Source organism: Solea solea, chromosome 19 (assembly GCF_958295425.1).
Source record: "Solea solea chromosome 19, fSolSol10.1, whole genome shotgun sequence".
NCBI classification, from domain to species: domain Eukaryota; kingdom Metazoa; phylum Chordata; class Actinopteri; order Pleuronectiformes; family Soleidae; genus Solea; species Solea solea.
In genome coordinates this window covers 5,032,934-5,049,211 of record NC_081152.1, presented here as the reverse complement: position 1 = coordinate 5,049,211, position 16,278 = coordinate 5,032,934, and the positions used below count along the sequence as shown (strand labels likewise).

Below are 16,278 nucleotides of genomic sequence, written 5' to 3'. Positions count from 1 at the left end.
TTGGTTTTTGTATTTTCACTAATTAATTAATAATGAACAGGCAATGTCATGAACCTGCACTTTTGTCGCAGAGGCTATACATGAATATACACAATATGTTTCACTTTTTATTTGTAAACAATGTATCCCCTCATGTCTGGATATAATGCAATACAAGAAGCACTGAAAAAGTAAATGCACAGACATCGACATTTGATATACACAGATGTGAAAAACAGAGAGTGTAGAGGACGAATGTTTGGAACATAATCATTGCCAAAGTAAAACAGCAGACTGTTTATAATATATGAACGTTTACTGTGGGGAATTAGGTTCACAGCAATGGAGAGAAAACCCCCCAAAGAAGCCTGTATTTAACATATATGCTCCTCATATGGACACTGTGGTTTAGTGGTGTTGTCCTTTGTCTCGCCCCTGTCTGCATGTGATAAACATTAATCACATGATCCTAAACTGCCTCTAACTGGCTGACCATGTTTGTGACAGTGGTGGAGGTGTATGTGTGTGTGGTGATGGGTGGTAGAGATGTCTCACACCAGGGGGTGGGCAAGTCAATTTGTCCACATGCCAATATTTTCTAAGCAATTGAATACTAAAATAAAAAAGGGATTTACCATGTATGCTTTAGTTAGTAAGAAAGAAAGAAAGAAAGAAAGAAAGAAAACTCCACCAGGCTTCATTCATGTCATTATGTGCATTCACATAAACCTCATGATGCTGAAATATTCTTGATTTTAATGTTAGAAAGTTATAAATTCATTCAACAATTGGAATAACTCATGACATAGATCTGATGAGTCATTCTTCGCTCTTTGTGGCCTCAGCGTTTGATGTTTAGTATTCGGATTTAAAATTATTAATCATCAACTATAAACCCATATGACTGACATGAGTTTCCTTTAGTTCTTTTTTTGTTGGGCTTTTATTTGATGCATTCAACGGAAATCACACAATCTCTTTATGATCCATATAAACTGTGGCCAATAAGTGATCAGACAAAACTATTCTCTGAGGTAAACAAGTAAAGCTTTTGCACATTTTTTAAAAAAACACAAAGTTCTGCAAAATACATAAAAGCCTACAGCTGACAGTTAAATACAAATATTGACAAAGTTCACATTAGACAGTTTTAAAATGTATTTTTAGAACCTATAGAACCTATTAGAACCAGTATAATCAATATAAAGTTTAATAATGTTATATGTTATTCTGCTGACTATAACAGGCGCATTAATCAAACTTGTCATAAAAAAGTACTGTATATTTGTTTTATAATAAAAAATAAAAATAATAATAATAACTTAAGATACTTTACTGAGAAATATCCCTTTAGTCATACAACGTATAAATAAAATACTGTTATTTTATTAATAAAATATAATATAATATAATAAAATACAGACAGACATATTATAATAATACTACTACTAATACTAATACTAATGCTAATACTACTAATAATAATAATTATTATTATTACAACAACAACAACAACAACAATAATAATAGCAACAATTATTATCATTATTATTATTGTTAGTAGTAGTAACTTCAGATGGAGGCTACTATCCACGCTGCTCTAACTGTTTATTAACTGTATTCACCACTAGATGGCGCTGGTGAAATGAAAACCTTGCTGAGAAGTAGCTGAAGGGCCTCACAGCACCTAAAGGCAACATGTTTGACAGACAGAAAGTCATAATAAGTTTATATACTATATATTATTAAATTATACGTCTCAATTAGCTTTTTATTTCGGCCACATTAAGGATGTTTTGTTTTGTTTTACTTTTTATGGGAGGAAAACAGATAAATAAATAGTTTAATGATTCAGTTAAACTCAACAGAGATGTACTTGCTGCGTTTAAAGTTTTGATGAAAAGAAAAAAACAAAAACACAGTATCATATCCAGTGTGATTTCTGACAATAAAAAAAATGGAAAAATTGTCTTTTAAAAATATTTTTCAGTGAAGTTGACAACCATGAAGTTGCCACATTAGCTAAGCGCTACATGATAGTGTGAATGTAAAACAGAAATAAACACGATATTTATTAGTATTATTATTATTATTATTATTATTATGCTTTTTTTTAAAATCTGTTTTGAAAAAATCAAAAAACAATCATTTGGCTCCGTTTCACACACTTAAATAAATAAATAAATACATGTAGATTTATATAGAGGTTTATTATTATTAATTAAGTATTATTATTACCGGGTGTATTTGAAATGTAATTTTTCACTTGACCCTGACTCAAAATTTACACTTATAAATCTGGATATTTTTTTATTAAATATTAAAAAAAAAACAGAAGCAGCCACTTACCCATCAATATAAAATACTGCATACATACACACATACACAGACACACACACACACACGCACTGAGCAGCAGTAGCAGCAGCAGGGGCATGATGGTGCAGACTCACGGCACTCAGGCCTTATATGTGTGGCTCTTGCATGCTCTGCGTGACCCGTGACTGATTCGAGTTAACAGCTGACTCTTTTCCATTACAAATGGCTCGCGGATAATCTAGATAACTACCGGATCACGCAAACCGAGCGCAGCCTGGACCACGCACTCCACGGCTCGATACTATATCACAACAGAGGCCATTCATGCTGAAGAGCACCTGATGGCTTTTCTTCACAGGTATTCTTCACACTGTTTATTAGCTCATTGTTATATTTTGTTTATTTTTTGAAAATTGTATTTGATATTTCTATCAAAGATTAAACTTAAAATACAATTTACTTTTACATTCATAAAAAATGTATAATTGCTGTATAAATACTGCATTTAACTGTATGAATTACACCTAAAACATCTCTGTAATAGCCACATATATAGCCATTTCACATCATATATATATGACATTATGATTTATTTGCATAGGAAAATCAATAAAAAAATCATTATGTCAAAAATGTAAATATTCACTTTAATCTCACAGGAGTTTCTTCTCTCGCGGTCTAATTTAACTTTCCTGCATTTTCTTTTTGATCCTATTTTTACAGCAAACACTGAGGTGAAACACAAGCTTCAGATGATGACTTATATGTGGACCATAAATGACCACTAAAATGGATGCAGGCCACACCAAACTTATTTTAAACACTCACTGTTCATTTTTTTTTCGTCTGTTATTTATTTTTCTCTTTCTTTCTCTCCCCCCCTCGCTCTCTCTCTCTGTTTTGGTGACGTTTCCTCACCATGTGATCACTGTCGCGGTATAAATAAAGAGAGGATCCTCCCCCTTTGTGATTTAGGTTTGGCCCTTTTCGCAGGTTTCCCTGCACATTTCTCTGCCTGTCATCCACGGGGGTCGTTCGTTAGTCGGCAACAGAAAATAATCAGATAAAAAAAAAATATATATATATCTGCATATGGAAATAGAGAGAAAACAGCGGCGACGCGTGCTCCTCTCCTCCTCCTCCTCCTCCTCCTCTCCTCCTCCTCCTCAGATGAGTTTGTGAAGAGGGAGGGCAGGGCAGCTGGTGCTCCTCTCATCCTCTCTCCTCCAGTGGCGTCCAGAGGGAAGCGGTGTGAGCCATGACTCTGAGCTCGGAGATGTCGGATGCCTCCATCATCTCGGAAGAGACCGACATAGACGTGGTGGGCGAAGGGGAGGACGCGGACAGCCACACGCGCTCCTACGTGGACGAGGTGGCGCAGATGCACGATGGGATCCTCCTGGCCGGCTCTTCTCCTCCTCCGTGCCTGGACACCTCCACCTCCTCCAGGGACACGTACAAGCCGGCGGGCAAGAACACACTGGTGAAGCCTCCTTACTCCTACATCGCCTTAATCACCATGTCCATCCTGCAGAGCCCCAAGAAGAGACTCACGCTCAGCGAGATCTGCGACTTCATCAGCAACCGCTTCCCCTACTACAGGGAGAAGTTCCCGGCCTGGCAGAACTCCATCAGACACAACTTGTCCCTCAACGACTGCTTCGTGAAGATACCGAGGGAGCCCGGGAATCCCGGGAAGGGCAACTACTGGACCTTGGACCCGGAGTCGGCTGATATGTTTGACAACGGGAGTTTTCTGCGGCGGAGGAAGCGCTTCAAGCGGCAGCAGACGCAGCAGGACTTGCTGCGGGAACACAACACTTTTATTCCCGCGGCTGCCGCAGCCGCAGCCGCCGCAGCCGCGTATGGGTACGGACCGTACGGCTGCGGAGGATACGGCATCCAGCTGCAGTCCTACCACACGCACTCTGCGCTTTTTGCGTTCCAACAGCAGCAGCAACAACAGCAGCAGCAGCAGCAGCAGCATCATCACCATCACTCCAGGCATTCACATTCACACACGGGAACCATTATCCCCGCTCCCTCTTTGATGCCCACCACCACCACGGACATAGCCAGGAGTAGTAGGTTTTACCCGCAGCTCAGCTCCAGCCTGAGCGCAGCAGCGGGCGCAGGAGCCCCGCTACAGAAATCCAGCTCCCCGGTGCAGCGCTCTCCCTTCTCCATAGAGAGCATCATAGGCGGCTCACTGAGCCCCTCCAGGACTTCTCCCTCCCTTGTCCCGGTCTTACCCTCCTCTCTGGGGCCTCCACTGTCCGGCCAGCCGCAGATACAGACCGTGCACCCCGGAGCTGCTGTTTTACACCCGGCTGAAAACTTTCCCAGCAGAGTGGTGAGCGGCACCAGCGGCTGTTAAAAACTTTTCCCAGCAAAAGTTAGAACAAAAAAAAAGAGAGAGCGAGAGACATGCAGCAACAAATCAAAAACCGTCCTCCCTCCCTCCTCTCTTTGAAGGTAGGATTATTTTTGTATGTTTATTAGAAAGCACGCAGCTGAATGATGGACATAAAGAAAAATAAATAACACGTGGTGTGCCTCTCTATATTCACGCTGTTCAAATACATATAAGGCTATTTATGTTCATTTTCTTAAAGATTTCGGCGTGAATCAGACTTTATTGGACCACGGACTCTTTTTTCCCTTGTACTCTCCATGAAGTGATTCGTTCCAGTCACTGTTTAGGTCGTCTCAGGATATAAACTGACTTAATAAACAGGTTATGAATGATCACATGTTTTTATTTTTTATTTTTGAAATAGACTGAAATGTATTTGTGTCAAACACATCCATGTTCTCTTTTTTTATTACGAGGAAAATCAAAACACCCTTTTCTTAAAGTTTTGATTTGTATTATAAGACACAGAAAGCAGAATCTTACATTTATAATAATAATAATAATATGCAGTGTGTGTTTATTTCAGTAATAAAAACAATGTACATTTTCTTTTTTGGGGGGGTGGCAAGTGTTTTGTCATTCAAGTGTGATATTTTTTACACAGTTTGTTTTAAACAAGAATAAATTCCGTTTTGCAAAAAAAACCAAACAATTTGTATGGAAATACATTTATTTAATTCTCATAGAAAGAAAATGAGGTCAGAGGATGTTGCTTTATAAACACGTGCAGGTGCTTCAATTATGGTTTATTAACGAGTGCGTGACTGTGTGTGAGAGAGCGATACAAAGATGTTTTCTTCAGTTCAGAGAGGCGCGTGTGTGTGTTTGCGTCACGGGCCTATAAAACATTCATACATACATTATATTTGCCACCGTTGTTTGTTCAGATGTTGCACACTGTCTGATGCTGTGGCGCTGCTCACTGTGGAACATGCGCACTGGTTACTGCGCGTCCATCTCTGACCTCTCATCTTCATAATTACAGTGAATGGACGGGAGGGAGGGAGGGAGACAGTGGCTGAGTGAGATGGGCTGTATTTATTACTTTTTATTTTTTTGTCTGGTCGGTGGTTACACTGGTGTTGGTGTCAGGCGCTGGTCAGCCTTCGTTCAACTTCCAGAATTCCATTATCTGCTCATATTTTGACACAGTTTCACAAAAAGGGAAAATGGAGGCTCGCTCATGGTGCGCCATGCACCGGCCCATGCGCGCATGGGGCATGGATGCGTGGTGGGTGTTTTTGGTGGGTTAAAAACACCTGAATACAGTCATCACTTTTTAAGTCTTCACTCACTTTTATTTTGGCCTTTATTTGGGCAGTATATAAGGAGGAGCGTGCATTTTATATCATGCAAAATCAAAAAGGTAAAGTTGGGTTTTTACGCACGAGATATTGACGCTACAGATTATGAGACATCGTGGATTTTCCAAGTGTTCAGCCACTTAGGCCTTTAGTCGCCCCAGATATTGGTAGGAGCATGTTTTATCACATTGCGTTTTTACGCACGAGCGCAGAGATGATCCCAGATAATTAAAAATATAAAATAATAATAATTAAAGACTCACTTGAGTGAGACACTAGCTGAGGCTCAGAGCTGCTGCAGCACATGTGATACCATGATGCTGCGTGATGTGTCAGACCTGTGTGTGTGTGTGTGTGTGTGTCCTATACTGTTAAAGCACAGCTGCTTCCGTGACTACAGTGTGTGTGTGTGTGTGCGTGTGTGTGTGGGGAGCTTCGAGCCAGTTCACTAGGCCACGGAAGGACATCTCGGGCTATTGCGTGATGATGTAACACGCAACGAGAGTCAGACACAAGACAGTGAGGAGAGGCAGAGCCTCAGGGGAGGAGGTCGTTTACTGTATTCACGGTACTTTATATAAATAAATAAAGACTAAAAAGGGGAGAAGAATATTGGTAAAAAAAAGAGAAAAGAAGTGGCAATAACAGCCTGTGTAGATTTTCACAGTAAGAGTCTCATCATTACATTGTGAGTTTCTATCGATTATATCTACGCACTTTGATACTGATGATTGTCTATTATCTCTGTACGTATAAACACAGGTATAGAGTAATCATTTCAATTCTATGATTTACTCGTCCTATAAAAGCTTGTAGTATTATTATTAATAGTATTATTGCTGTTGTTTTTCTTATCAATACTTGTCTCTACATAACTATAGGGCTGCAACTTTTACTAATTGATGACTAAATTAGTCATCAAGTATTTCGATAGTGTTTTTTTTAATTATCATTTTACTCTTTTTATGACTAAAACTTGGATTTGTCAGCTCCTTAAACGTGAATTCATTCTGAATACATTCATATAACACACACAAAAATGAATTAGTGAAAACAATCAGCTGATGAATCATTATGAGAATAATCGTTAGGAGCCGAACTAAACAATGCAATTTCTGAACAGCAAGGGACATTTAAAAACATACACAGTGTGCACGTGCACTTTATCCATGATAGATTTTATACTGTGTGTAAATTGGAAGATAACCCTCACTTTTAACTTGATTTTAAGCACATCGTTGCGTAACAGTGGTTTGTGGCTCAATTAAAAGGTGGGTGCTTACGGGGGCTAATCATTTTGACCCTGGTAGTTTTTGGTTTTGTGGAATAATTTAATTAAAATTAACTTAAAATCTATCTATCTATCTATCTATCTATCTATCTATCTATCTATCTATCTATCTATCTATCTATCTATCTATCTATCTATCTATCTATCCATCCATACATCCATCCATACATCCATCCATCCATCCATCCAGCCAGCCATCCTGACCGTGCTAATACAATGACAAACATCATAAATATTTAATCTTGATGGCGACACAGTCACTTTGACCTATAGGGAAGCGTAAACATCCAGGTTCTTCGTTAAGCAATAACGGACGTGATTTTATGGATTTCACGAAGAAGGAAAAATATTTGGGAAGAAAATACGAATTATAAAGTTATTCAACTCTTTATGAAGAAAGATGCATGTTAAGTGTCTGTCTGCAGGTGAATGATCACTAAGTGTCTTGAGATGTCGTTGGTAGAGTATGTACAATAAGGGGGGGGAGTGTGTGTGTGTGTGTGTGTGGGGGGGGGGGGGTCTTTTCATGAAATGTCACGGATCATGTGGACATCAGCCTCCTTGAGCATGACTGAAGCTCAGTTAGCAGTTTATCCTGCTGGGTCACAGGTCATGAGGAGAGGGGATAAAGCACAACACTCAGCCCATAAAAGACACTGCAGACATTTGGGTAAATGTGTTTGGTGCGTTCAAGGCGCTCAGAATAATCTGCGTCTCGAAAAGAAAAAGAAAAAGAAAAAGAAAAAGCCATAAAGACGTGGTGACTTTGATTTAAGCTGCACACCAGTGAACACGTTGTTTTTATCCTTCAGGAATATGAAGTCTCACACTGACCTCGTCATCTCTGGCTATTGTTTGACAGCGGCAAGTGTGTGATTAACAGGCAACAAGTCAAACTGGTGCAGTTGTAGGTTAAATTATTTTCAGGTACAAAATAAAACTGACATATTACACAAGAAAGGATTAAAAAAAATAAAAACAACATATATATATATATAAGCTACATAAATCAATTTTCCCTGTCCTTTATTTTGGTGAGCTTTCATTTACGTCTGAGCACGTGTTAAATTTAAATCTATGACCACAAGCTGCATAATAGATATTTTAAATGAACATTTTAAGGTTAATAGTATTTCCCTTTCCTCTGTTAAACCTTTAACAGTAAAAATATAAAATGTAAAATAATGTACAACTTCACAGCAAGACGTTCTCAGTTACTCTTGTTCGCTAATGTGGATGTTGTTATTGTGCTATATGTGGATAATAGAACAAATAATATATTATAACATAAATAATACACACAAACACAATCATGAGGAGACTAAGAAGAGTTAACACAATCAGCAAATAAATTCTTTATAGCAAAGTCATTTAGTGCAAACATTTTATCTTCCATAAGATAAAAAAGTACAAATTAAGTGTTTTAATTAAAAAAAGAATCGAAAAAAAAATCAAATAGAACAAAAAAGGAAAATATAAGTGAAGAAAAAATATATTAAAGTTTCAAAGAGTTAAAAACCAATTCAAAAGTTACTTGAACATAAATAAAAGTTGAACGGACCAGACATTTATTTTATATTTTCACGTTTGAACCTGCGAAAGAAAAGTTCTAATTCAATTTAATGTTTTCTTTTATTATAATAATTATTATTATTATTTCTCTATAACAACCACAGAGTACTGTGCTGCTGCTCAGCTTCGCTGTTCTTCCTTACCTTTTTCTTTTTTAAACTTATATTTGTCACAAACGTTCAGTGAATGTATGGAAAACGGAGGAGCGACACCAGAAAAAAGAGAGCAATTGGACGAGATCAGAGTACGAGGAACGGAATAAAAAAAAGGAGTAAAAAGAGTGAATACCTCCCACTGAGGTGTAGAATCTCTCCATCTGCTATTCAGCGTATGGAACGGTCTCTACACTTATCCTTCCCTCTAAAAGGAGCTCTGCTTTCCACCCCATTAAAAAGTTTGGGAACTAATGCCACCCCCTGAATACTGGCCTAATTAGAGGCTGCTCAGGGCTGCAAGGACCTGCTACACAAGAGTGGCTCTGGATACTTTCCCCTTTTGTAACACCATCATTTTGCTCTTTCTTTTTCTGACCCATTTCATCCTCTTTCTTTCTTTCTTTCTTTCTTTCTTTCTTTCTTTCTTTCTTTCTTTCTTTCTTCAGTGAAAAATGGTTCATCGGTTACTTTTTTTTGTTTCCTTTGCTTCCATCTCTCGTTTGAACTCAAAGGCAAGTTAACAATTTTTGGAGTCTGTAATGAAACGAAGCGAGATGAAATGAAAACACCGAGTGCTGTCCTGAGTTGTAAAAAGTAAGGTTCCCAAAAAAACACTCAGGGCTCGAGGTTTAGAGCAGAATTTGAAAAAAGTTAAGCAGATGAAGAAGGAATGAACATGTTCAACCAGTAGATAAAAACTGAATAATTTGACCTTGGAGTGAATACTAATTAAACACATTAATACTGGTAAAAAAAAACCCAAAACAGTTTATTAACCAGTAGGAAAGGAACTTTTTTGTGTCCTTTACTTCCAGCTCTCATTCGAACTCAAAGGCAAATTAACAATTTTTGAGTCACGAATGAAATGAAGCAACACTGAGTGCTGCCATGAACTCTCATAGCTCATGGTTTGAACAGATGAGGAGGAAATTAACTTGTTCCACTAAGTAGATAAAAACTGAATAATATGATCATGGAGTGAATATTAATTAAACACGTTACCACTGGTCAAAAACCTAAGTAGTAGTTTATTAACCTGTAGGAATGGGCTATTCTTTCTTTCTTTCTTTCTTGAGTGTTGGTGACAGTGTGTACAGTAAATAGCAGTGATGAGCCTCACAGTTCCAGTAACAGCTGTTCAGATGTATGAAGTGCTGTTTGACAGAGGATTTGAAAGTCTCTGGCGTTGGGCCACCTCGGCACAGACAGGCCCGGGGAGAAACTCTGAGCTTTCACCACTTCATAAAGTGCAGGCATACGCATCCGTGCACATAATTTATTCAGATGAAGACTTTCAGGGGTGTTTTTATTTGTTCTACATCTTGCCTGTCTCACCTCGGTGTGAACCCGCAGATCTGGGATCTGCTGCAGAGTTATGTTGCTGCCTTTCACTGCATTTTTCACTTTTTTCGGCCTGCACGTGTTTGCTTTGGCATGCTATCCGCTCATACAAACAACTGGGGCCCATAGCTTATCCATCACGCTTGTGCAGAATGTGATGATAAAATAACAGGCGGCTTGAAACAAACCATTTGTTACAGGCAAATTTATTATTCTGTCCACTTGAAACAAAGTACAGAGGTTACCTAGACATCTCCTACTTAGGTTACAACAATAAATAGAGCCCCCCCCAAAATTGGCTGCATGTAGCCAGGGCATCTCGTCCAGTTGGAAAGTCCCACCGACCGAGTCCTGGTCACTCCAAAGACTTGTGAGTCCAGCAGCTGTGTGATGTCACCACAACATCCGCTGACCGTTTGCATCCTCCACATCATTAAGCATCATTGTGTTACCGTTCAGCAGGCGCTGCCAAAGAAGCTTTGACTGCTTCCACTGCTGCTTGTGACTACCGGCCCCGGGCCTGATTAGTTACATGCAACAACGCCTTTCGGTCATAAACACATCATTGAGCTCCAGCAGCCCGTTCATCATTGTGACACCCACAGGTAATCTACACCAACGGCTGCAGCCGACACAAGGCAGGAGCCAAACATTTCCTCCGAGTGTCTAAACACAGACTTCCAGCAGTCGGTGCCACAAAAACAGAGGGTTGCAAAACATAAAATGCACTATGTTCAAACCTGTAAAACCTCTGCATGAGTATGTGGCCCGCTTCAAGAAGCTTAATCTCCTCAGACAGCTTCATGTTTAAAAGTTCAGCCTGCATCCTCCTGTTTTATGTCACACATTTCTCAATGACGACGGCCTTGTCACTCAAACGAGGAAAAAAAACATCACCACTGAAAGCCACCCATGTAGGCCCATTCACTTCTCACTTTTCCTTCCCTAAATATCCTCCCCCTCTCCTCCCTGGACATTCCCCACTGTTTGTATATTTCTTTCCTCCCATTCTCCTCTCTCTCTCTCACTCTCTCTGCTCTCTGCCTCATTGACTTGACCACAGAGTGTCTACGGCCGATGACATGGATCTCCACAAGGAGCAAACAGGCGCTGGAGCTGAGCGTTTAAGTGGTCGGGCCCGAGCGGGCCACACTATATGCAACTCCACCTCGTTCTCGGTGTCCCTGTGCCTTCTCAGGCTTCTGGAAGTTTGCCCAAGTCTGTTTTGATATTTGACAGACGTGCTGCACTCACACAGCAACAGCTTGACCCACAATTACATCCAGAGATTTCAGGACACACACACACACACACAAGCAAATATAGGCCTTGGCAAAATGTAGGCCACATAAAAGAGGAAACTATGAGCCTCTGTAACTTATTACGGATGCTAAAGCTTTGATTTCCCCATCGCACACTGTACAGCTATATATCACATTCTCGAGGTGAGGAAAATCTCTTGGAAAGTCACATTTGTCGGCAAGTGACCTGCGCGTCATGACTCTGTGTGTGGAAAAACAACACGTTACTGAGTGTGTGGGAGCAAAAGAGTGACAGGAGACACAGAAAATGGGAGTATTTGAGTGTATTTCACTGTAGATGTTTGCATGTGCACCTCGGGGTGGCCTACAGTCAATCTTGTGTGTCATCTCAGGGGAAGAGGAAGGAAAAACACCTAAAAACTCCAGAAGATCATCCTCAAAATACTGAGAAAGGAAGTGGCTGTCATAAAAAAACTGCTGTGCATCACATTTAAATATGAACAAATGTTACATCCATCCACACGCATCAGCCCCACATGATTTTCCTTGTGTTTCTCAGTATAGCGCTGTTTAGATCTCGTGTCTCCTGGCAACATTGTGAGCTGCAAACACAAAGCGATTCGTTTCATGTCGAGACAGACGGAGGCAACGGCAACGCTGCACTGAAAGAGTGAGACTGAAAATACAAATAAGTGCCCACGAACTTCCAGAAGTGAATTCCTCTGCTCAAAAAAAACAAAACCCCGTCCTTTGTCAGGTTCATGGGATAAATGTGTCTTGCCCGCACCTACGCTGCTGCTGTATAAACACATATGCTCCCTCAGTCTGGTTTTAACAGAGCCTGTTTTCCTTATTTTGGAAACACACCAATTAGTGATAGTGAATTTTGACCTCTGCATTTAACCCATGCTTTTTACACACCATAATGAACACACACAAGCCTGGAACAGGAGCAGTGGGCAGCACTTATTATCTGCGCCCAGGCAGCCCTTGCCCTTGACTCGTCACTGGATTTTAACTGGCAACCGTTCGGTTAGAAGTCCATTTCCTTTTGACCAAAAGAGAGGCTGAATAATAACATCGACAAGAACAAATAGCCAAATTCTACGCTCACGGGATGCGTCACAACAGTTACAAATAAGGAAATAATGAGGATATTCTTGGAAAATATTAGTTAAAAGTGTTTAAATGTGCCATATTACCAAACCCCTCTCCACTCCACAAGACACCCATTTAGTAAAATATCCATGTTGACTTTCTCAAAGGATTCTTTACACTTTACATCCATGCAAGGTCTTTTCTGAGAGTCTCCCTTGGTGTCTCTGGAGTATCAGCGTGAAAAGTCAACACGGAACATCGAACTGGCAAGATCGCACCAAAGTGGAAAAAAAAGATGCTGCTTTATTTGATACTTCCTCCCAAGGCAGCGGGCACTTCCTTCAACTCCAGTCACAACATCTTCAGTCACCGCCATCAAAGCATCGCTTCGCACAGGGGGGGGTTCATTTCCAGGGTGGTCAAAGACTTCTGTTGGATTTGTGAAGTGGCTCCACTGGCCAAGTAACTGGAGACACTTTCAGAAAACAGCAGGGAGCCGCAGACCTGCTGACATGCAGGCCACCTCGTGTGTTAGCACATAGGCTACATTCACCGGCTGAGTTTCACCAGTCGGAGCGAAGAGCTCAAACTGTGTGAATCGTGACGGTTCACGAAACAGTGAAGAGGTCCATCTTGTGTGTTTATCATCACCTGAACTGCGCTTTATGCATTCCAGTTGACTCTACAGTCGCTCTAATTGGGATGGTGGGCTTCACGCGTTTTATCTCCAATGCCTAGAGTGCCTCACTTATGATTCCATTTTGCCCTCTTGTGCACGGCAAAGCTGGGAAAAGTGGCTTTTACACACCCACATACCCGCCGTTGCCGTGCACACGAACGCGAAACACCAAGACTAATTACCGCCAACCAACAGAGGTAATTCACTGGGATCATTTATGTGAGCGGGCCATGAATCAGTGATGGTGATGGTGTGACTGGAACAAGCAGCAGCAAGTGGATTGTCTTACTTTATTCATTATTTATAGGGTATATAAGGGTAATAATTCATATTGATTCAAACAACCTGAGGATTTCTACCACATAGTGGATTTTATATACAATCCAACTTTATTTGTAAGGCACTTTAAAACAATCCCAGTGAACCAGTACACCATGTACGGAAGAAGGAATAAAAGATTAAAACAATAGTTATGAATAAATATCTTATATATCAGCACTAGAATGAACATGCGCCGCTTTAGGTGTGTTTTATTTTTATGTAGCAAGACAATTTGGAGGTCGAATGCCTAGTTACATATGTATGCGTACAAACTGCATTTCATTAAATGATGTAAATTATTACAAGGAAAATTCATGTGACATACATGCACATATTTATGACCGTGTGTGAAAAGCGAGATATCTGAAAAGCACATGGTAGTTTTTATCTAATCTTTTATCACATGACGCATCACAAGATGTCCTCCATGTCACATGTAAAGCAACCGTGTCAAATAAGATCAAAACAACACAAGACACAAATGTAAAATGTCCTCATTTGAAATGGACGTCCGTGTTTCTCTTTCTATTGAGGCTGTTTTAAAAGTCCAACCTTTCTCTGGGAGTGGGTGGGCACCAGGCAGGAATTTGAATGTGTGACCTCAGTGTTTCTATAAACTCGGCTACAACGTTGCTTTGGTCTCTTAAAACTCTGTTCTTCTATTTTAGGAGTAAGAGACTGCATGGGCACCTGGTAGCTGCACTGTTTGGGTAAAACGAAACAAAACGAAAATAAGCCCAGAGGTCAGCGCTGGCCTTTAATGTGCCGTGTTTGGTCAGGTGTTCCTCATATAGACTCTCTGACTGTATTTTCCCCCCTTTTTTCCCTTTCAATTAAGCAACAGAAAGCCAAATGAAGGATAAAACATTCCCCCCTAACTATATAAATGTGTGTATGGCGCTCACTTCTTCCTCCAACAGTATTTTGGAGAGGTGGTGTTTTTTTGGTGAGCAGTAGTCTCACTGCATGAGAAGCAGAAGACAGCAATATCTAAATTTGTTTTAAAGTCTGTGTTTTTGTCTGTTTGGACATTTCTCAAACGATACCCTGGACGCTCTTCAGTGGTTGTTTATTCTTTACTGATTCATGCACAGCGCAGCGGCCAACTCAAACACGGTAGAATAATACATTTGGAAACTTTCAACAGAACTGGATTACACAGCGAGGTCTTGTTATGAAAGCAAAGATATTAGGAGCCAGATAAACACAGTTAAGAATTTTGACAATAAGTAAGACAGCTGATAGGGGAAAATACTTTGAAAGGGGACAAAGCTTTCCTGGAAGTTATAAAGGAGCCTGTTCATTCTGATTAAGGTATTTTTATGTAAATAACAAGCGTGACAAATCCTGGACGCCTGCAGACAGGACGCAGGACAGTAGCGCGAACCCTGACAGCTGTGACGTCTCCGCCCGCCTGTGCAGGCTTGTTGTTTTTACAGTCGCTTAATTGATTCACTGCTCTCCTCCTCTTGATCTCCTCCATCCTCTCCCCTCGCCCTGCGCTCAGGTGGAACGAGGTGGTGGTGGCAGGGCGTCCGGAACGTGGCCTGAGTCCAGCATGAACACACACATGCTGCTCAGATCAGTGTCTTTCCACTGGAGGAAGGGGAGGAAGGATTACCGTGTGTTGATGAGGGAAGAGGAGTGAAATACAGGCACTGGTGGGATGATGCTCGGATGTGACTGAGCAAATAAATCCATGCATCTCAATTCATTTGTTAGTCGTTGGACTTCTCACTCCCTCGTGAAAATTGGCTCAAGTCAGTAGTTGAGAGGTTGAGGAGAGTGCAGTGAAATGATGAATGGTCTGCTTATGTCTCTCTCTCCCTCTCTCTCTCTCTCTCTCTCTCTCTCTCTCATGGAGTTTAAAAGAACAGTTGAGATTAGTAGAGAAATGCACCAGCAAACATGTTTAATGGCACATTTCGAGGGGATTTAACGTGAAAATTCCAAACGTCCCAGTGCATACTGTTTCGCTCTTTAAACTTGCATTACCATGTTGAGCAAGAACACACTTTCAGATTATGAAGCTATTTTAAAATTAAGATATTAATTAGTGAAAACACTTCAGTATGTCATTACAGATTTATAGTAATAGAACTGGCGTCAGTTTTCACTTTTTCAAAGTTCACAATTAGTTAAGACACAGGGTCACTTTTAAAAACTTAATAACCGGAGTTAATTGAGTCCAAGTTTCAGCAACCCATTCAAACATTGTCACAATAAGTAGTGTTAAAGACAGGAAATGATTTCACGTGACTTAATCTGGGTATTGTATTTTACAGTGTGGAACTCAAAGCAGTTCCTCACTGTTAAATGAATGAGTTCCTTTATGTTCTTGCCAGGATTTAGAGCAGAAAGTCAGTGTCGTCTCATCTGTAGTTCTCCCAGTTTGTGACTCTCTTGTATTAGTTTTACTGGTGAGTAAATGCACTTAACATGAAAATGAGGAAAAATAGAAAAGTGATCTTTGAATAACCACTGCTGTTCTAAATGTACAGCTATTAGAGTGAGGCTGAAATAACAGAACTGTTTCTTTCT

General features: G+C 40.2%; 1 protein-coding gene across 1 annotated transcript; it reads left to right on the top strand.

The window, feature by feature from the left end:
• The first annotated feature begins 3,346 nt into the window (after nucleotides 1-3,346).
• foxd1 (forkhead box D1) lies at nucleotides 3,347-5,366 on the top strand. Its single transcript, XM_058617390.1, has one exon. The coding sequence runs from the start codon at nucleotides 3,557-3,559 to the stop codon at nucleotides 4,673-4,675; it is 1,119 nt and encodes a 372-aa protein (XP_058473373.1). The 5' UTR covers nucleotides 3,347-3,556; the 3' UTR covers nucleotides 4,676-5,366.
• Nucleotides 5,367-16,278: the final 10,912 nt, after the last annotated feature.

What these genes read in the sequence shown, in the direction of transcription:
- foxd1 (XM_058617390.1), top strand. Translation starts at nt 3,557, where the DNA reads ATGACTCTGAGCTCGGAGATGTCGGATGCCTCCATCATCTCGGAAGAG.